The sequence below is a fragment of the Antennarius striatus genome, chromosome 13 (assembly GCF_040054535.1).
Source record: "Antennarius striatus isolate MH-2024 chromosome 13, ASM4005453v1, whole genome shotgun sequence".
Taxonomy (NCBI): domain Eukaryota; kingdom Metazoa; phylum Chordata; class Actinopteri; order Lophiiformes; family Antennariidae; genus Antennarius; species Antennarius striatus.
The window spans coordinates 6,263,709-6,285,625 of NC_090788.1; the positions used below are offsets into that span (position 1 = coordinate 6,263,709).

Here is a 21,917-nt window from a genome sequence, read left to right on the forward strand (position 1 = left end):
CTGCTGCATGTCAATGAGAGAATGCGTCGTATGTAAGAGCATTATTAGGTCTTTTCTACTGCAGGTTGACAACCTCTTTTAAGGTGGAAATGGTCTTAAAATTTTAATTAAGAAGCACCAGATAGCATACCTCAGTGTCTTTCCTCTCTTTCTCACTGTTGATGCAGATGTAAATCCTCTGAATAGCATTGTTGCTTAAACTGTGGCAGTTTTGTTGTTGCTGCCAGGAACCGCTAAGTTGTCCCCTGACATAGTCGAAACAGCTTACGCATTAAGGCAAAAATGCATTCAGTAGATTTTTTTTTGCATTAAAATATATATTACAATCTAGAGTTGAGAGATGTTCTGCCCTTAGACAAGAGAGCAAGATTGTTTCTGCTTTGAATGATCTTATCGTAACTTTATCAGTAGTTCTGAGCTGCTCTCCTTATTATTTTTTTTATTCTCATTGTCAGTGGAGCTTATTTTTGGAATCCATTTATCCTGACACTACATGTTGGACTAGCACTGAGTCATTATTTTCTCAATACTGCGGGTACAGAGGGTAAAGTTTCTACCTCAGAAAAAAATACCACATGATACATGTGGGAGTTGGACAGGATAGTTCAATACAAATGACTCATTGATTCACAGGGGCCAAACTAAAAGCAAATCATTGGATCTCACCTCATTAGCATACAAAACAGCATGACTGCATGTGCTTCTGTGATATTTAGGTGTTTGCTTTTAGAGAATTCTTAAAGAATAGAAGTCCGAATGATAAATGTCTGACACAGACTGTGATGATCTCATCCTCCTCATATATATATATTTTTTTTTCCTTCCCACTTTCAGAGTTTTGCATAGATGCCTTGATGTAGATTGAACTCCGGCGGATTCGGAAGACTCCAAACATCATCACCCTGCCATGTTTCTGCACAAGCTTATCCTGAATTTTACACCATCTGTCACTCCGTGTATGTTCATCTCCATTCTACTGGTTCTGCTCCCAGGAGTCACTCAGTTCTCCCAGGGAAATACCAGCCATGAGGACACTGGCGGCACACCAGGCAACTGCTCCAGTGAAGATAACTGCTCTGAAGGTGTCGTGCTGCCCATGTGGAACCCGCAAAATCCTGCAGTGGGCGACAAGGTGGCACGTGCCATAGTTTACTTTGCAGCCCTTATATACATGTTCTTGGGCATGTCCATCATCGCAGACCGCTTCATGTCTTCCATTGAGGTTATAACCTCTCAGGAAAAGGAGATCACCATCAAGAAACCCAATGGCGAGATGACGACCGCCACTGTTCGCGTCTGGAATGAAACGGTATCTAACCTGACCCTGATGGCCTTGGGCTCGTCTGCTCCGGAGATCCTGCTCTCCGTCATTGAAGTGGTCGGTCATAATTTCGAGGCCGGATCTTTGGGTCCCAGCACCATCGTGGGCAGCGCTGCCTTCAATATGTTTATAATTATCGCTATCTGCGTCTACGTGGTGCCAGAAAATGAAACCCGCAAGATAAAGCACCTGCGGGTGTTTTTTGTCACTGCAGCCTGGAGCATATTTGCGTACATCTGGCTGTATCTCATCCTGTCTGTGTTCAGCCCCGGAGAGGTGGACGTCTGGGAGGCTGTGCTCACCTTCTGCTTCTTCCCTCTCTGTGTGCTGCAAGCCTGGATCGCAGATCGGCGCCTGCTCTTCTATAAGTATGTCCACAAGCGTTACCGCACTGACAAGAACCGAGGCATTATCATTGAGTCTGAGGGCGATGCCATGTTTACTAAAATGGACCTGGAGATGGATGGACAAGGTGTGAACTCCCACACTCATCCCAAAGAGGTTCTGGATGGGATGCTGGAGGGGGTTGAGGAAGGTGGAGGAACAACAGCGGAGCAAGATCAAGAAGAAGAGGCCCGCCGAGAGATGGCTCGCACTTTGAAGGAGTTGAAACAGAGACACCCGGAGAAGGACATGGAGCAGCTGATTGAGATGGCCAACTACCAAGTGCTAGTCCAGCAGCAGAAGAGCCGGGCTTTCTACCGCATCCAAGCCACGCGCATGATGATTGGAGCCGGGAACATCTTAAAGAAGCACGCCGCTGACCAGGCCAGGAAGGTGGTGAGTTGCCACGAGGCCAGTGGCCAAGAGGAAGATCCCAACACCATCTACCTGCAATTCGAACCCTCTCATTACCAGTGTTTTGAGAACTGTGGCTCACTAAAGCTGTCGGTGAGCCGGCATGGAGGGGAAAGTGGCTGCACCGTGAAGGTAAACATGGGATGGCAGCAATTTTGCAAAAACTTAATGCCAATTTCAATTAAATTGTGCAGCTTGAAGTATTGAAACATTAATAATTCAGAATTTTATTTTAACTCCAAATGGTAAATATTTAATGAAGTTAATTCCTTTGCTTGTTGCCCACAGGTGGACTACCGCACAGAGGATGCAACAGCCAATGCCGGCTCCGATTACGAGTTTGCTGAGGGCACCTTGGTTTTCAAACCTGGCGAGACAACAAAAGAGTTCACTGTTGGTGTGATTGATGATGATATTTTTGAAGAGGATGAGCACTTCTATGTTCGCTTAAGTAATCCACGCATCGTGCACAGAGCCGAGGTCTCTGTTCTGGAGCCGAGCTCCATTGCGTCCAGCAACAGTACGGTGGGCATCTCATCGCATGTTCCCCCAAAGGCAGCGTTGGGCAAAGCTCACACCGCCACGGTGACCATCTATGATGACGACCACGCTGGCATTTTTACTTTTGAGAGTAACTCCACGAGGGTCAGCGAGAGCATCGGCAACATGCAGGTGAAGGTTCATCGCACATCCGGGGCAAGAGGTAAGGTGGCAGTGCCCTACCACACCATCGAGGGCACCGCCAAGGCGGGGGAGGACTACGAGGAAGTGTCCGGCAAACTGGAGTTTCAGAACGATGAAACCATGTGAGTGATAGTTCTTGTTCTTGTTCTCCTTCTTCTTGTTGTTCTTCTAAATTCGTGAAGCGTTTCTTCTTCTGCTTCTGCTTCTTTTTCTTCTTATTCTGCTTCTTATTCTTATTCTTCTTCTTCTTCATCATCACCAATTGATCAAACATCTCAAGCTAAAAGCTCAAGTTTTAAACTCCTCCACAAAGATATTTTTTATGGTAAAGGATAAAATAACAACTTCCAAGTGTGAAAGATGCTTTGAGGGGTTCAGATCCTTACAAAGGATGTGTGAGGATAAGAGGTTGTGATACAGCTTCCTGTGAATAAATAAATAAGCAGTCCTTTGGGATTTCAGTGGAATGTGAAGCCATGAAAACTGAAACCAAAGGAAGCATATGTTAGCAACCGAGTACAGAAAAAATATCAGACAGGTGTGTTACCCAGCAGGTAAGGGAAGGGAGGCATTTTAACAGGTGGCTGCGATGAAAGCTGTATGATAATTTCAACTAAAAGATTCATAGATGTGCCAGCAGAGACAGATGAAATCAGAGCAGAGAGGAATGGTTCAGAGCGAGCTGCGTAAGTGGGATGTTTTTCCAGCTCTTCTCTTGGTTTGGAATGACGGCTACACTTGTTTGTTTTCTGATGTGATGAGCAAAGCACTTGGTAATTATCCACAACACATTAAAAAAAAAAACAACCTCTTAACCACATCTAGCTCATCAGAAAATGATTTACAGCTTACCAAAAGGACAAAACAAAGGAATAAAATGTGTCAGATGAATCCGTCTGTGTGAGGACGATTCCAGGGTTCGTGTGTAGGCGTATTGTGTAGGTCGGGTGAGTGGGAGGAAACGCAGGTGAGCACAATGAGAATAGAGATCACATCATTTGTCTCTTACATGGGATGCAATGTTTGAATATATTTTTTCGTAGGATTGTCAGTTTGCTTGTGTATCTTTCTATCTGATCCTTTTTGTTCATCTCTCTATGTTTTGAAGGGTGTGCATCCACACTTTCATGCACCAAATCTACTTTAAACCCACATGAAACAAAATGCAGCTCCAAAAGGGAGTTAAAATCAGCTTCCGTAGAACCCAAAGCAATTAAATAGAATGACGAGGGGTTTAAGGAATCCCAAAAGTTCTCAACACAGTGCAGACACCTTCGGAAGCTGCCGTTAACGAGACAGCAGCGTGTAACAACATTGTGGAATGAGAGGCTGGCGGCTGCTATCTGCATTAAAATGGAGACTGAGCATTCACTGAAATGTTCACCTACTGAGCGAAGAGTCTTTTCATCTGACTGAAGCAAGCTGACAATCACACGAGCATCTGCACACCCGGCTTCCCCGTGCAGCAGGAGAGGACTGTGAAAAGCAGGATCCAGCAGAGCAAGACAGTTTACTTGCAGAAATATGACCAAAGAGAAAACAAAATCTGTGCTCAGCTGCCTCTTTGAAGAGGAAAAAAAGAACTGAAAAGGGACGCAGGAGCACGAAGAGCATAGGTGACTCCTTTGAGTCCATTCGGGTCAAATCACAGAGTCTTGTTTATCTGAAAAAGCGAGTGGAACGCTTTAATCTGTTAGCAAAAGGTCTGAGAAAAACATTTTATTATCAGAGAAAAGCAGCGTTCATCTCTATTCACTGGGTAAAGATCAAGATCAAGGCTCCCACAATCATGGAGTCAAAGTTTCCCAATGGTTTCTGAGCTGTTTTCTAAGTCTACCTAAGAGATCACATTTTGCTGCTGCTTTATGCTCAGCTCATCTCAGACTGAATTTTTTATGAGGTTGTTTTATTTGGAGTCGCTCTTAAAAGATGCAGGTGAAAATTCCTCACTGCGTGCTCGCCACATCATCTTAACGTATTTCACCTGTTGTATTAGATATCAATAACCGTTACCTTGTGTGTTAAATGTCCATCTGGGCTCCTTGTTGATCAGCAGGCAGCCAAAGTTTGTCCTTCAAGCCTAGTTGATTTTCCTTACCCGATGTTTCCCTGGGAGTTCAGGACAAAGAGCTGACAGTCGGCAGTAAGCCTCCAGGCAGCTCTGTGTGTGTGTTTGTGTCTGTTTCGAGATGTGTTTTTTTTGTCTTTGTACATCTGTCTGTCCTAGTCGATGTTTGAAACGGTAAAGGGGGGAGCGAAAGAGGAAGAGGGCGAGCTAAAACACATTTGACATGGAGGAAGGCTTTAAAATCCAGCCGTGCGATCGAATAATGGTTCATCATCTCAATTCTGCACTGCAGTAAAATGATTATGATGTATAGACACAGAACTCTGAGCTAAAGTAAACAGGCTAACACTCAGAACCATTTTAGATTACTGCCTTCATGGATTAGAGGAAGATCCCACAAACCCTAAATGCTTGTGTGGAGCTTCATCGAGTCATGTTTTATGTGTGTGTGTGTCTGCATGTGTGTGCGTGTGCATGTGTGTGTGTGTGTGTGTGTGTGTGTGTGCGTGCGTGTGTGTGTGGAATTTTTTGTACACTAGTTGAGGTTTAGGTGGGTAATGGGGGCAGTTATATAAGATGGGATGAAAGAGTTGTGAGATCACTTCTGAAAAAGGAAATCAATTCCTTGAGTTTTCTTTATTTCTCACTGTAATCAGGATCCATTATACCCTGAACTCCCAGAAAATCACGGATAGAAGGTGTGCAGTTGAGTCGGGGTTGGGTAATGCATTTGAAATAGTTAAAAATTCACCAAGTAGGAGAAAAGTTTGAATTAGAACTCATATATTCAATCAGATGGCGGCACGGTGGCGCAGTGGGTAGCGCTGTCGCTGCACAGCAAGGCGGTTCCAGGTTCGCGTTCCGCTCTGTGTGGAGTTTGCATGCTCTCCCAATGTCTGCCTGGGTTCTCTCCGGGTTCTCCGGCTTCCTCCTGCCTCCAAAAGCATGCGCTTCAGGTTAATTGGTCGGCTTCTATTTGTGTGAGTGTGTGTGCGCGTGGTTGTCAGTCTATATGTGGCTCTGCGGTGCGCTGGCATCGCTCCCAGTGTCCCCTGTCTCACGCCCCCAGTTGGCTGGGATAGGCTCCAGCGACCTGCGATAACGGATGAAGCGGGTGTAGAAGATGAATGAATTGATATTCAATCAGCTGGCAAGGACCCAACATCATCCCAGAGTCCTTAGCGTGTTTAACCCACTGACTTTTCCTTTAGCAACATGAATGCCAATTGTGAAATGCTAGCATGTGTACACACTAACCTACTGAAGCTTAAAAAGCAAGCAGTGAAGATCCTTACAATCTAGTTGCCTGTCTTTCTAGCAGCACCTGTAGTGACAATTAGCAAATGCTAACATGTGTAGAGGCTAACCTACTGAACACTGGCAGTCCGTGGGTGGGACTCATCACCCAAGTCGTATTCACGGTTAATGATGGAACCCTGGTTCCTGCCTCGCCGCCACACAGCCGGTGTGAATGTTGATTGGTCGGTTCCAGAAACAGAGATTGGGATCGATGTGAAAAGGTGTGAGCAGAGGAGGCTTGAGAAACTAATTGACCGTCCTACAAGCAGTCTGAAGCAGCGAGCAGTTCTTGTGCTCTATATTGAATTTCGTCTCATCTCATCATCCCCCCAGCGCTCATTAGTTCAGGTATCATTAAGCAGTCTCCTCCGCCGTGCTTCCATGCAACATTTGCAAGTACAAATTATGAGAGGGTCATATATCATTATCTCCAAAACTTTTGTGCACATAATAACAAAAGATCACTCCACAGTCGAGACTACATAATGTTCACACACTGAAAAGAAACGGTTTGTTGCATTGAATTAGTTGTACGAAATCATTTTTATCTCGATCCAGATCATTCTTTTAAACCAAGGTAATATAACGCCTTTGTGTCAAGAGAGTTCGATAAAGTAGACATAGAAAAGTTTATTTATATGTCTTTGAAACACTTTTTGTACCAAATGAGTTTCTGGAAAGTTTACCAGACCGTTTGTTTATGTCTGTCATACAGGTTCATGTCTGACCTGAGACTTTTTAAGTTTAGTCTCAGAAAGGGTTTGCTGCTGTCTGACCCTTTGACTCTAATTAGACTAAGATTTGCACTGGATGTGTAGTTCAAGTCTTTCGGTTTATAAAAGCTGCTGCTTTGCAAGATGAGCTGTAAATGTTCACATTGACTGTTATACACAGATAAAGACTCACACAGTTTCTATATTGTCCACCTCTTGACTTTAAAAAACGAACAAACTAATGAAAAGAAATGGAACCCATAAAACCAAGTCTGGCAGCTGGTGTATAATGCTTAGTGTGTCTCCAAAAACATCTCTATTAAAAGCATATTATACAACTAGTTCTGAGGATGCACTAGAAACTGATCGTCTATTTGAAGTCAACAACTTTAAGGCAATTAGGCCTCATGCCACACTGAGCTTTAATTTTTAATTTTCAGAACAAGTTTTTGTATTTTATGGAACGCTAATAATTTAATTTGCAAATTGTTAGATGCATGAATTTAGTAGATGTAGTTGTTATATGTGCAAACGTTATTTAGTCAATTTTGTGATTTAACAAGGGACTGGACAGTTTTACAAAATGTCGTGTGTGGTGTAAATCTTTTTCTCTCTCTTGCTGTGTGAAGTCTGTTCAACCCTCTGAGCTTCCGTAACTAACTTGTGTTCAGTGTTGTTAAAGTCCAGATGCTGTTTGATCACTTCTTTAATTAATTTTAATCATCTTAACAAGTTCAATTAAACATGCTGGGGTATGAGTGTTGTTAGAAAATGATGCACAGCCCCGGTACAGAAACACCAGGAGGAGTTTATAGAAGTAGGTCAGACTTCATTACCAGCAGATTTAATTTAGTCTTGTAATATTTCGACGTATGCATCGTGTGTGCATTGGATCAAAGGACATATTCAAATCAAATTGAATGCATTATTGTAAATGAAAAAAATAAACATGAATTGAATGTGAATTTGAATTTTGATACCCACAGAGTCCCTAAAGATCCACAAAGAGTTCTTTTATCCTATGCCTACAAGTTGTTATCTCGTGACCACAAGATTATTATTTTTGTCGCAAGTTGAAAAAAAAAATCCCTCATGAAGCTTAAGGTGCTCCAGGAATGTTCTTAAATTAAATGTGCTTGTTATTCATTAGTCATTTTAAAATAAAATTGATTAAAAAAACTTTTAAATTTTGCCCACATTGTATGTTTGTGGACTGTAGGAAAAAGTTGGAGCACTTAAGAATCAAAGTCAATGTGGGGAGAACACCTAAACACCACATAGAAATATCCCAGGATGGGTTTCAACCCAGCAACCTTCTTTTTCTGGGGCACCTGTGTGGACCAGCACTTCACTGAGCTTCTAAAATAAAAAATATAGTGCATGTGCACAAGGGAAAGACTGAAAATTAAATTAATCTTAAACATATTTTTGTGTTTGCTCTTACCTGAGAGAAATCAATCTGTCTCAAACAAAGATATGAATTGATTACATCTCAAATAATAAGCAAATGTAATTTAAAAACATATATAAATTAAATTGTGTGTTAAGATTCAGATAAAATTCTTTTGTGCAACAGCTTAACATAACGTAATGAGGATGCATCAGAAAAAGCATTTTGTTTTCATCGTGGGTTGGATTTATTAATCTATTAAAGTCTCTGATACTAAACCAGATCAAATGTGCAGCGTTAAAGGAGTGAGAACTTTTTTTCAGTCTGTTTTATCTGCTATTCTGAAAAGCCTTTGGTCTATCGTTCATTCTTAACAACAGTCCATCTGCTGGAGACTTACTCAAGGACCTGGCAGTAAGGTAGACAGATGATGAGGAGTGATCTATAGTCCAAAAATAATGGGCACTCTGCTCACTCAAGGGTATTTGACATTTGCATTCACTCATTCTTCCTACTGACCTCATTCCTGTCAGGCTTTTCTGGGAGCCCAGAGCTTTTCCCAGGATTCAGAGTTTAGAAGTGTGCAATGCTCTCCCAGGATGAACACGTTCACTTTCATACCTGTAGGCAGTGTGGAGTCTCCATCCTCATGATTTACTACCACTGTCTCTGACTGTGGGAGGAAACAGGAGCATCCTTAAAAAAAAAACCACTCACAGAATAGGTAGGAGAGGGAAACCCTGAATAAAAAAAAAGGTCACAGTTCCTACAGAGTCCTTCTCTCCAGAGGTGACAGCCGCCACACCGCCCTCATGGTCCTGTATTTTCCTTTTCTCAGCCCTGAATGTACAGGTTAATGCCAGATTATACGACTCATATGTTTTGGCTGTCGATTGGCAGTCAGAAACTGTAATTTAATTTATTAGACAGCAATTTAAAACTAAAAAGAGCATTGGCACATTCTATAATTTTTTTTTTTGTATAGAGACAGAGCCAGACTTTTCAGCAGCCTGCAGTTTATTTCACACGTGAATCAGTCCTCTGGACATTCAGGGCCTTCACGTTTTTGAACAGATACTAAAGCAATCGTCATGGTTACACAGAAATGATACCCAGGAACAAAGTAGTACGCCGGGTGGAAATTATAATACACAGCAAAATGTTAAATGTCGGTCTGAATGTAATCTAATTGTTCTTGTTATGATGAGATGTTCCATCAACCTGCACAGGGCTGAGGAAGCAGAGCCGTCCGCTGCTACTGTACAATTTGGCTCCGACAGAGGACGCATGAACTCACATTTAGGAAGCACCCCACGAATTTATGACCAATTATAAAGGCTAGAAGAACATTTTAATAAACTGACTTGCCAAAATATCAAGTTGTGGTTTTATTGGGAGTTTAAGAAATCGTTAACACCCCATAAAACCACAAAGAATCCTGTCTCTGACATTTTTCTTTGTGTGATGAAACCAGATGTAATGTTTTAATTAGTGAGCTTTAAAGGAGCGTCTGTGGATATTAATTTGTTTTGCTCTTTTACTGTCACACTCCAGCTTTTTCTCCTTGCAAACAAACTGAAGCTATAGCTTTATATTTCACATCTAGTCATGACAACTGTACTGCCTGAACTCTGTCTGACATCTTTTACTCTTTATTAACCCAGTGGCTACCAGCTAACAACCTTCATTTCTCATCCGACAACTCAGAGAGACCCAGGAGGCCACGAGAAATTTTCTCCCACACTTTGAACACTCATTGATTTTTTTGGATTTGTAATTTTAAAAAAGCCAATGAGTGTTGAAAAATATGTGGAACATGTAGAGCTAGTGCTCATGAATATTTTATTCAGTATATTGTGCTGATTGCCAGTCTCCCATCAGCCTCCCTGAGCTTCATTTGCATTGTGGTGATTTATCATATTGATTCATAACACATGAAAAGTTCCAAGTGAGCTGATTATTAAAGTGAACAATGTTATATTGTTTAGCATTAATGATGCCTTCACAAATATGCATTGTTGGAGTTCCAGCTGTCATTAATGGAGCAACAACAAACTGTGTTCACAGTCAAGTGCATTAGGAAGCGTTCCTGATCCCATGATTTCACTACAGACTGCTGTCAGTTGTTACTACGGTGATGTCAGTGATGTCCTCAGAGTGGTGAACCTCTCCCCATCTTTTGCTTCAAAACCTTTTACAACCAGTCATGTTTCTATCCAACTGATTGTGAGTCGTTGCACCAAGTGCTCAACATTTCCAGTCTTTTTTTTTAGGCCAACTTTTGTGAGATGTTTCGCGAAGTCAAAATGGGCACATAATTTTCAAATACAATGACATTTCTCATGTTCAACATCTGATATGTTGTCTTTGTACAATTTTCAACTTAATATTCCTTTTCTTCTCACTTTAGGGAAGAGGGTTGTAATTAAAAATACAAATTACAATTTTAAAAGGTTTAAAGCTAATCCCCAATTTGTTATTAATTTTATTTTTTTTACCATTACTGAGAGCCTCTCGACAATTTCAAGTTGCTCACAATCTCCCACCTTTTGTCTAAAATGAATATCTAGTAATCATTATATTTTATTTTGGAATTGCCATCCAATCAACCTAACGCAAATTGTGAAGCGCGTGTGATAGCCTCTCATTTCTGGCTTGCACTATAATTAGAGGTCTGCAGCATTTAATGTCCATCATGTTCTTCTTGACACACAAAAGCAGGACAAATAGTATCGGCCCCAAAGTGTGATGCAATATAAAAATTGCACCTACGTGAATGCACTCCATAGCAACCAAACTATCACATTTTATTTTAAGGCCTTAAAGGAGACCTTTTGTGTTCCTGTACTCATGACACTGAAATAAGGTCCACTTTAGGAGATATGTTCTTCCCCTCGTATCAGACAGTTGATGACGTATCGTTCATGTTTAAAATAAACTTCTTCTCTTCCGCAAGCATAAGCTCTCGTTGCATGTTGTTGAATACTGAGTGTATGAGTGTGGACAGAAATAGACAGCCACCCACATATCATTATGGAGACGGAGAGAGAGGGAGAGAAAGACACTGTGACAGTGTAGGAGAAGAAGAATGAAGGAGGCAAATATGTCGGTCACGGTTTGACACCACATCCTCACATGTTTGGGTAGCACTAACATTTAACAACACCGACTATTTTTATAATTGAGAGTTTATTTGAACCCAAGTGAGTCTTGGAAGTGCAATATTTAATTTCCGCTGAGAACAAAATAATGATCAGATTTTCCATGGTGTATAGCTTAAAGCGTGGAGGAAGAGGTTGTGCTATTTTAATGCATTTAAATGCAAGTTATTCTAATGGAATTAGTGATGAAGAAGGAGACCGCCCTCTTGTGGGATACTGGGAATAAATAAATAAATACTGTACGTGATGAACCGACAGATAGATAGATAGATAGATAGATAGATAGATAGATAGATAGATAGATAGATAGATAGATAGATAGATAGATAGATAGATAGATAGATAGATAGATAGATAGATAGATAGATAGATAGATAGATAGATAGATAGATAGATAGATAGATAAAATAAAATACATAAAATAGATAAATAAAATAGATATATAAAATAGATAGAAGAATAGATAGATGATGGATGTTATTCCCTCAATAATGACCAATCTCTGTTTGGCTCCATCCTTCCTTTCAGGAAGCTTTTGAATGTGAAGATCATCGATGATGAAGAGTACGAGAAGAACAAGACTTTCACGATTGTGCTGGAGGAGCCCATCCTGCTGGAGGTGGGACAGAGACACGGTGAGACGGGGCACAGCTGCTCGCTACAGCAGCGAATTGTCGTCATTATTTTGTGGCTTAAAATACATTTTACATCGAGTCTTTTCACCCTAATTCTATATTTAAACCAAACCTTTCACCTTATTTTGTCCTGCTGTCTCTCTATTCCCCTTTCCACTGACGATCACACAAAAATGTTTCATGCAGCTTGAAAATGAAATAAAATTGGATAATAAATAAAGTTAGATGTATTGTTAGCAGTGATAGCACTGTGTTACTGCTTAGTAAGGTGAAATCTACTGCAGGGAATGTGGGCAAAAATGTAGCTGACTTGTCATAATGAGTGTGTGGTCACTTCCTCATCCCCCTTTAAGTGCTATCAAGTGTGTGTGTGTGCGTGCGTGCGTGTGTGCGTGTGCACCGGTTAATGCAACTTTCACAGATATGTTTTCGACCCAGAATTATTTTTTAATATTTAATGTCATGTGACAGCACAGATGGAAACTTATTATCGGTACGAAGTTTTATTTTCTAATTAAAGCCCATATGGGAAATGCTGGCTGATTATTTGCTCGCCTTTCCTTCTGCTGCAGGAGACACCAATGACAATAAGACAGCCATTGGACCGGAGGACGTGTCAAAGATGGGCTGCCCCTGTCTGGGGGAGCACACGAAGCTGGAAGTTGTCATTGAGGAGTCGTACGAATTCAAAGTGAGGACCCAGATCGTTACCCCAGAGACTCATTAACGAATCAGATATCAGAATATTACAAACATGAATTCATTTACTCAGTATATATATGAGAGTAACAGTTTCTACTGACCACTCGCAAATTTTGGCTTGTGTTTTATTGTGTACCTCCACTAGAACAGAGGGTAGTGACGGAAGGTGGGGCAAAGAAATATATTAAACTAAATAAGGCATGGGCACCAGCTGCAGATTGTAGGACATCAATTCTACTCTTTGATTGAGAACAATTTGTTTTATTATCTCCTTTATTTTTTTAATATGTCTGGGAACATTGATATTGTAGATCAATATCAGATATGTCACAGTATTTTGGGTATCACTGTTGAAGGTGAATGTCCATTCTAGCTCGGAATAGTAGATAAATGATCAGTGATATGCATGGAATGTCTCTGCAGTCATTCATCACTCTATCCAAACAGTCAGATAAATAGAGAAAATTGCATCATTTAGCTGTAATGTAATCAGTTATTTTGTTATTGCACTGCCTTGAATTTCGGGGTGTTTAACATCTTGCATGAAGCAGATTGAACGAGGAAATATTCTGAACTGATCCAGGAGAGGCCCAGATATCCTGACTTAAAACGCAAAGATAAGCCTATATTTCATTTTGCATTATGCATTTTAAAATGTAAAGCAAAAATATTATGCTCGTTTTACACTAATTGTGATCTTTGACATGATGTCAAAAAGGTTAAAAAGGGCTCCAGGTTTATACGCTGATGCATAGAGCTCTGGTTTCTCCACTGCAATAAAGCTAACCTAATTCAGGCAATTTTTGTGCTGCCAAAAATTCATCATGTGCACCTGAGTGGGAGGGAAAGCAGAGTTAATAGCTCCTTAATTCACCGAATCAATATTCCTTGTATCATATACCGGGTTTAAGTTTACTTTGATAGTCCCATTCCTGTTCCTCTCATCAGTTCATTATCTTTGCTCTCTTTGTCTTTGCATCCTTCTGTAGAGCACAGTGGACAAACTGATCAAAAAGACCAACCTGGCTCTGGTGGTGGGGAGCAGCAGCTGGAGAGAACAGTTTGTTAGTGCCGTCACTGTCAGTGCAGGTGAGTTGCTGCTTCCCGAAATGTCTTATCCGTTCACCCCTCTGTGACCGGACCTGTGGAGGATTGATCCTGCAACCAGATATAGCCCAGCAGCTGCTTTTTCACCTGCGTCATTGTTAAGCTGTTTCTATATAGAGGTGTAACTTGAACAAACTCTCAACTGTATCAGCTTGAGTTTGGCTGGATTTTTAAAAAGTTATATTTCAGACAGTCTAATAAAGATCTCACACTCACGCCGCTCACATAAATGTTAAACGGCTGGCTTGTCCTGGATCATTTGAAGAATTTATGTAGATGTAGGTAATATGCTGAACCCATTTTATTTTGCCCTTTCAAAAGCCATTCACTTGCCTTGTGAACCTTCTAGATCTGCACGAGTCAAAGCATTATCTTAACTTCTTCCCTTCTCGTTTCAGTCACACAGATTTGCACGCAGAGAGACTGAAAGCACAAATCAAATGCATATTTTCCTCATATATATTTGCCTCTATCCCATTACCAATATTTAAAGATTACTGTAATGATGCGAAAAGGTCAAATCCTACATACCAGCTCAAACGTGGCGGGGTTTAGTGCAGTCCCAGCTGGGTTGATTTGATTCCATCGAAGACTCGAGCTGGAGTTCTGATGTCTTTTTCTGCAATTCATTATTATTCAAATGAGGTATATTTAATGCAGGATAACAGGAATATGATCCTCCGATTACCTGACACCAAAAAAGACAGCAGCAGTAAGTCTGTGCTGATTTTACAGACCTGGACTCATCTATTTTGTCTTCACCAGGTGATGACGATGAAGAAGAGAGTGGGGAGGAACGCCTGCCATCCTGCTTTGACTACATCATGCACTTCCTGACGGTTTTCTGGAAAGTCCTCTTTGCTTTTGTCCCACCTACTGAGTACTGGAATGGCTGGGCCTGCTTCTTTGTCTCCATCTCCCTCATTGGCGTTCTGACAGCCGTGACCGGGGACCTGGCCTCCCATTTCGGCTGCACCATCGGCCTCAAAGACTCGGTCACTGCCGTGGTGTTCGTGGCCCTCGGTACCTCTGTTCCAGGTGTGTGTCTGCAGCAGACTCAGTTTGATGTACATTACTAAATACTCTCTCCACAGCCCGGAACACCAAAATATATGTCAGATAATTATGATATGGAGGCATAGCTAGTAATGCACTTTGAAAATACTTTAAAACCTATTTTTATTCTATTTGAATATATAAAAATCTACCATATCTATTGACATCTTAATTTTTACAGAATTCTGTCTTTAACACCACTGTCACAGGCTGTCAGACAATTTAATGAATCGATGATGCGAATCCTTAGAAAGGTTTTCGTAGCATTCCCAGCATTCTCGAGCTATCAGGTGTTATTAGCCGCTCTCAGCTGATGACAAGCTAAATAGCAGCGGCGATCTCACACGATGCCGTGATAGTCACAGCGATGCTTCACCAACTAAACCAAGAAACCAAGCAATCTTCTTCAGTTAGCTCAGCAAATCACCTTTTCATGTTCATCATCAATGGCTAAGCTAAGCTAACTAGCTGCTGGATGTAGTTTTACATTTGAGAGTTCTGTCCCCCAGACAGAACTAATAAATCAAGCAAAGGTTTTAATCAGATTTATAACTGTATTATAGTGCACGACCTGAAATGACCACACATCCTCAGCTATGGTCTTAACCAAGCAATAAATAATTGATTAATGATTCATGAACTATTGATAAAGCCATTGCGGTCCAAGTTTTCTCTGCAACAGTATTTCTATTTAATAAGGGCACAAATCACAAGCAACTAAGAGTAAAAACAAAAATCAAATATTATTTGTGATGTAGCATAATATTACTGCTTATATCTCATAGTTTACTCTAATATATGATCAGACTGTGCCCCAGACTGTGGCTTTTTAAAGTTTGTTGTAGCTGTAAGGACTGTAAAGACAATACTTCCTCCTGTGCATTGATCACCAATCTCTTTTGCATTGTGTCTGGGTTTTCTTTTGCAGATACTTTTGCAAGTAAAGTGGCTGCTATCCAGGACCAATACGCTGACGCCTCCATCGGGAACGTGACCGGCAGCAACGCCGTCAACGTGTTCCTGGGCATCGGGGTGGCCTGGACCATCGCCGCTGTTTACTGGCACACCAAAGGCAAGGTGTTCAAGGTGAACCCGGGCTCCCTGGCCTTTTCCGTCACCCTCTTCACTATCATGGCGCTGGTGTGTGTGCTGGTGCTGCTCTACCGCCGGCGTGCCAACGTGTCGGGCGGAGAGCTGGGGGGCCCACGGACACCCAAACTCCTCACCTTCTTCATGTTCCTCACCCTCTGGTTCATCTACATCCTGTTGGCCTCCCTGGAGGCCTACTGCCACGTTCCCGGCTTCTGAGACTGAGGGACACCAACAGACGCAGCTCCTCCCCTTGTTTACATTCTACAGAATGCGTTTCCTCCCTATTTCTCTCTATTTTCTCAACAATTTATATCTATTTCTAACATTAATTATTATCGCACAATATCTGATTGACTTTGAATCTTTGGACTGTATAACTTTGCTACCACCACTATGCTGTGAAGAATAGCATTAGCCACTGAAATTTAACCGTTTTCTCAACTCCTCGTCCTTTTTTGAAATGTTATGTTTAAGTGGACATTGATCAAAGTGTTGTTACGAGCCAAATGTGCATCAAACCCTCTGCTGCTTGATAGCCTATGTAAAATTCCTATCATTATGTCCTCTATTTGTGTGGACAATTTACTTATTCTGTGGTAAGGAAGCACAAAACGAGACAAAGTATTCAAAAGATTGCTTGAATTTGAAGTGGGTGATAAAAGACGACAGGGGAGAACAATATACTTGACATTTATATGAAAGTAAAGACGTTACTGAGGATGAAGTGACTGTAAAACATTTGTGTGTTGGTATTAATCAAACTATACACTCATTGTGTATCATGTGAAAGATGAACATTGTGCGTGGGAGTTTTGTGAACGAGTAGGTGTGTTTATTTTTTTGCACGTTATCAGATAAAGAATTTCTCAGTAATCTACTTTAAGGTTCTCTATGTGATATTTTGACATGGCTGTTAATGTGTTGATGTGTTCCTGTACCTGTGAATCAAAGCTGTATCATTAACTTTTCACTGCCTGATCCCCTTTCCCACAATGCTGTCACAATCAGTGTCATGTTGGACATAGCCAGGGTTTTTTTTTTATTACATAAGTCAACCTGGAGCAGAGTACTATGAAGTGTGTGTGCGTGTGTGCGTGCGTGGGTGTGTGTGTGAAATGCTCTGTTCTTCAGCACAAAAATGTGAAAGGCACTATCTTGTCATGCACTCCACAATCGTTACAGGTGTTCATTGCAAATAAAGGTGGAGTCAGATGGATGGATAAGAGGACTGCAGGCGTCTAATCCGCCATGCTCATACTGACATTTTTTCCAACATCATTTTTAGTAAAAGCACAGCAGAGAGCAAAGGCACATTTTTCAGATGACTTTAGGCAGGGTTATTAGGACCTAATGGTGGTACGGTTATGATAAGGTGGTGTGACAGATGTACAAAAAAAAAGAATTAATGTACAGTACTTCCTCAGAGTGTTTACTTGTGTTGCACAGCAGTTGATATTGAAGTTTTTTATTTAACCTAGAACCCTAGAGCCATATTTATTGTAAACTTAGAGGTATTTATATGATCAATTTTAGTTTTATTGATATGCACGTTTAATGTATGAAAAGTGGAAATAAATGTTGCTGATTTACAATGCCACAAGATGCCTCCTAGTCTTCTTTAAATAACCTTAAGGTGGGTTCTGTCAAGATTATGTACAAGCAAACATCAATGTGCACATTTAAAATACTCCAAGAATGTCACCATTTAGATTTGAGGTTCATAAAAATTATGTAGTCGTTCATTAAAATGAAACAGGGAAAAGCTAAAAGTCAAATCTTTAAGCTTAACCTGATGACAGATAAAAAAAAGTGCAGAGATCCTTACCCAGCTGACTGTCCTGCAAGGATAAATGTGTACAGATGGATGGATTGATCCTTTACTTAAGCAGAGGCACCAGTATCCATCCATCCATCCATCCATTCTCTTCCGCTTATCCGGGGTCGGGTCGCGGGGGCAGCAGCTTAAGCAGGGAAGCCCAGACTTCCCTCTCCCTAGCCACTTCATCCAGCTCCTCCGGGAGAATTCCAAGGCGTTCCCAGGCCAGCCGGGAGACATAGTCTCTCCAGCGTGTCCTGGGTCGTCCCCGGGGCCTCCTCCCGGTAGGACGTGCCCGGAACACCTCACCAGGGAGGCGTCCAGGAGGCATCCTAACCAGATGCCCGAGCCACCTCATCTGGCTCCTCTCGATGCGGAGGAGCAGCGGCTCGACTCTGAGTCCCTCCCGGATGGCCGAACTCCTCACCCTATCTCTAAGGGAGAGTCCGGACACCCTACGGAGGAAACTCATTTCGGCCGCTTGTATCCGGGATCTCGTTCTTTCGGTCACGACCCATAGCTCGTGACCATAGGTGAGGGTAGGAACGTAGATCGACCGGTAAATCGAGAGCTTTGCCTTTCGGCTCAGCTCCTTCTTCACCACGACAGACCGATACAGAGTCCGCATCACTGCAGACGCTGCACCGATCCGCCTGTCGATCTCCCGTTCCATTGTACCCTCACTCGTGAACGAGACCCCAAGATACTTGAACTCCTCCACTTGGGGCAGGATCTCATCCCCAACCTGGAGAGGGCACTCCACCCTTTTCCGACTGAGGACCATGGTCTCAGATTTGGAGGTGCTGATTCTCATCCCAACCGCTTCACACTCGGCTGCGAACCGTTCCAGTGAGAGTTGGAGATCACGGCTTGATGAAGCCAACAGCACCACGTCGTCTGCAAAAAGCAGAGACGCGATACTGAGGCCACCAAACCGAACACCCTCAACGCCTTGGCTGCGCCTAGAAATTCTGTCCATAAAAGTTATGAACAGAATCGGTGACAAAGGGCAGCCTTGGCGGAGTCCAACCCTCACTGGAAACGAATCCGACTTACTGCCGGCAACGCGGACCAAACTCTGACATTGGTCGTACAGGGACCGAACAGCCCTTATCAAGGGGTCCGGTACCCCATACTCCCGAAGCACCCCCCACAGAACCCCCCGAGGAACACGGTCGAACGCCTTCTCCAAGTCCACAAAACACATGTAGACTGGTTGGGCGAACTCCCATGCCCCCTCAAGGACCCTGCGGAGGGTGTAGAGCTGGTCCACTGTTCCACGGCCAGGACGAAAACCACACTGCTCCTCCTGAATCCGAGATTCGACTTCCCGACGGACCCTCCTCTCCAGAACCCCTGAATAGACCTTACCAGGGAGGCTGAGGAGTGTGATGCCCCTGTAGTTGGAGCACACCCTCCTGTCCCCCTTCTTAAAAAGGGGGACCACCACCCCAGTCTGCCAATCCAGAGGCACTGTCCCCGAAGTCCACGCGATGTTGCAGAGGCGTGTCAACCAGGACAGCCCCACAACATCCAGAGCCTTTAGGAACTCCGGGCGGATCTCATCCACCCCCGGGGCCCTGCCGCCGAGGAGCTTTTTAACTACCTCGGTGACCTCAACCCCAGAGATAGGAGAGCGCGCCTCAGAGAACCCAGACTCTGCTTCCTCATGGGAAGGCGTGTCTGCGGGATTGAGGAGGTCTTCGAAGTATTCTCCCCACCGAGTCACAACGTCCCGAGTTGAGGTCAGCAGCTCCCCATCCCCACTATATACAGTGTGGATGCTGCACTGCTTCCCCCTCCCGAGACGCCTGATGGTGGACCAGAATCTCTTCGAAGCCGTCTTGAAGTCGTCCTCCAAGGCCTCACCGAACTCCTCCCACGCCCGGGTTTTTGCCTCAGCAACCACCAAAGCCGCATTCCGCTTGGCCTGCCGGTACCTATCAGCTGCTTCAGGAGTCCCACAGGCCAAAAAGGCCCGATAGGACTCCTTCTTCAGCTTGACGGCATCCCTTACCGCTGATGTCCACCAACGGGTTCTGGGGTTGCCGCCACGACAGGCACCGACCACCTTACGGCCGCAGCTGCGGTCGGCCGCCTCGACAATGGAGGCGCGGAACATGGTCCACTCAGACTCAATGTCCCCCGCCTCCCCCGGAACGTGAGTGAAGTTCTGCCGGAGGTGGGAGTTGAAACTCCTTCTGACAGGGGATTCCGCCAGGCGTTCCCAGCAGACCCTCACAATACGTTTGGGTCTGCCAGGTCGGACCGGCATCTTCCCCCACCATCGGAGCCAACACACCACCAGGTGGTGATCGGTTGACAGCTCCGCCCCTCTCTTCACCCGAGTGTCCAAGACATGCGGCCGCAAGTCCGATGACACGACCACAAAGTCGATCATCGAACTGCGGCCTAGGGTGTCCTGGTGCCAAGTGCACATATGGACACCCTTATGTCTGAACATGGTGTTCGTTATGGACAGTCCGTGACAAGCACAGAAGTCCAACAACTGAACACCGCTCGGGTTCTGATCGGGGGGGCCGTTCCTCCCAATCACACCCTTCCAGGTCTCACTGTCATTGCCCACGTGAGCATTGAAGTCCCCCAGCAGAACGATGGAGTCCCCAGTGGGAGCGCTCTCCAGCACCCCCTCCAAGGACTCCAAAAAGGGTGGATACTCTGAACTGCTGTTTGGTGCATACGCACAAACAACAGTCAGGACCCGGCCCCCCACCCGAAGGCGGAGGGAGGCTACCCTCTCGTCCACCGGGGTGAACCCCAATGTATAGGCACCAAGCCGGGGGGCTATAAGTATACCCACACCTGCTCGGCGTCTCTCACCATGGGCAACTCCAGAGTGGAAGAGAGTCCAACCCCTCTGGAGAGGACTGGTACCAGAGCCCAAACTGTGTGTGGAGGTGAGCCCGACTATATCTAGTCGGAACTTCTCAACCTCACACACCAGCTCAGGCTCCTTCCCTGCCAGAGAGGTGACATTCCACGTCCCAAGAGCCAGCTTCTGTAGCCGGGGATCGGATCGCCAAGGTCCCTGCCTTCGGCCACCGCCCAGCTCACAATGCACCCGACCCCTATGGCCCCTCCCACAGGTGGTGAGCCCATGGGAAGAGGGACCCACGTTGTCCTTTCGGGCTGCGCCCGATCGGCCCCATGGGTGCAGGCCCGGCCACCAGGCGCTCGCCTTCGAGCCCCACCTCCAGGCCTGGCTCCAGAGGGGGGCCCCGGTGACCCGCATCCGGGCAAGGGAAAACGTGTGTCAGTGTTTTTTGTCATCATATGGGGTCTTTGAGCAGTACTTTGTCTGGTCCCTCACCTAGGACCTGTTTGCCATGGGTGACCCTACCAGGGGCAGAAAGCCCCAGACAACTTAGCTCCTAGGATCATTGGGACACACAAACCCCTCCACCACGATAAGGTGACCACTCAAGGAAGGGACCAGTATGCTGATGTAAATTAAAATTAAGGTCCTGCATCCGCCATTGTTTAATAAAAAGGCAAAAACATTATTAAACTCAAACCAGCAAAAGTAAATGCACTCAGCTTCCAAAATGTGCTACCTGAGGGGTTTCTGATGCTATAGATTATCTTTAATCACATGAAGTAAACTGGCAGATTTGCTCTGCAGAAAATGGCAGTGATGCATTATTTAGTGCTTTTAATTCTTGATACAGTTCCTTCCTCGGAGTAGATCCCTCCCCAGCTAGTCACAGGATAATTGCTGGGGTCATAAGATAATTATTGAAGGTCAAAGCTCTGCTGTAGAACTTTGTTTTTGGACTCCTGTCTGTTCTCTCATTGCATGGGATTTTTTATAAGGGAATGACTCTAATAAATTACACACTCAATCATGTGGAAATTATATCCATCCTGTATTCAGGTGATTTTAGATGTATTCGTGTATTTCAAAATGAACTTGATATGATTTTTTTTTAAGTAGCTGCAAAGAAAAAAGATTTTTTTAATACATGAATCAGAATCAGAGTCCTTTATTGATCCCCTACGGGAAAAATTGCTTGATGGGGGGGTAAAAGTCACTTGACTAGTTGTAGCTTACACA

General features: G+C 43.7%; 1 protein-coding gene across 1 annotated transcript; it reads left to right on the forward strand.

Annotated features, from left to right (window-relative positions):
* Positions 1–958: 958 nt before the first annotated feature.
* Positions 959–16,520, forward strand: slc8a4a (solute carrier family 8 member 4a). The gene is made up of 7 exons (XM_068331369.1): positions 959–2,251; positions 2,408–2,925; positions 11,963–12,069; positions 12,642–12,760; positions 13,761–13,860; positions 14,644–14,916; positions 15,863–16,520. The coding sequence occupies exons 1-7, from the start codon at positions 959–961 to the stop codon at positions 16,240–16,242; spliced, it is 2,790 nt and encodes a 929-aa protein (XP_068187470.1). The 3' UTR covers positions 16,243–16,520.
* The last annotated feature ends 5,397 nt before the right edge of the window (positions 16,521–21,917 follow it).

Coding starts and splice junctions, on each gene's coding strand:
- slc8a4a (XM_068331369.1), top strand. CDS start 959: ATGTTCATCTCCATTCTACTGGTTCTGCTCCCAGGAGTCACTCAGTTC. Junction 2,252..2,407: donor AAAGTGGCTGCACCGTGAAG/GTAAACATGGGA, acceptor TGTTGCCCACAG/GTGGACTACCGCACAGAGGA. Junction 12,761..13,760: donor AGGAGTCGTACGAATTCAAA/GTGAGGACCCAG, acceptor ATCCTTCTGTAG/AGCACAGTGGACAAACTGAT.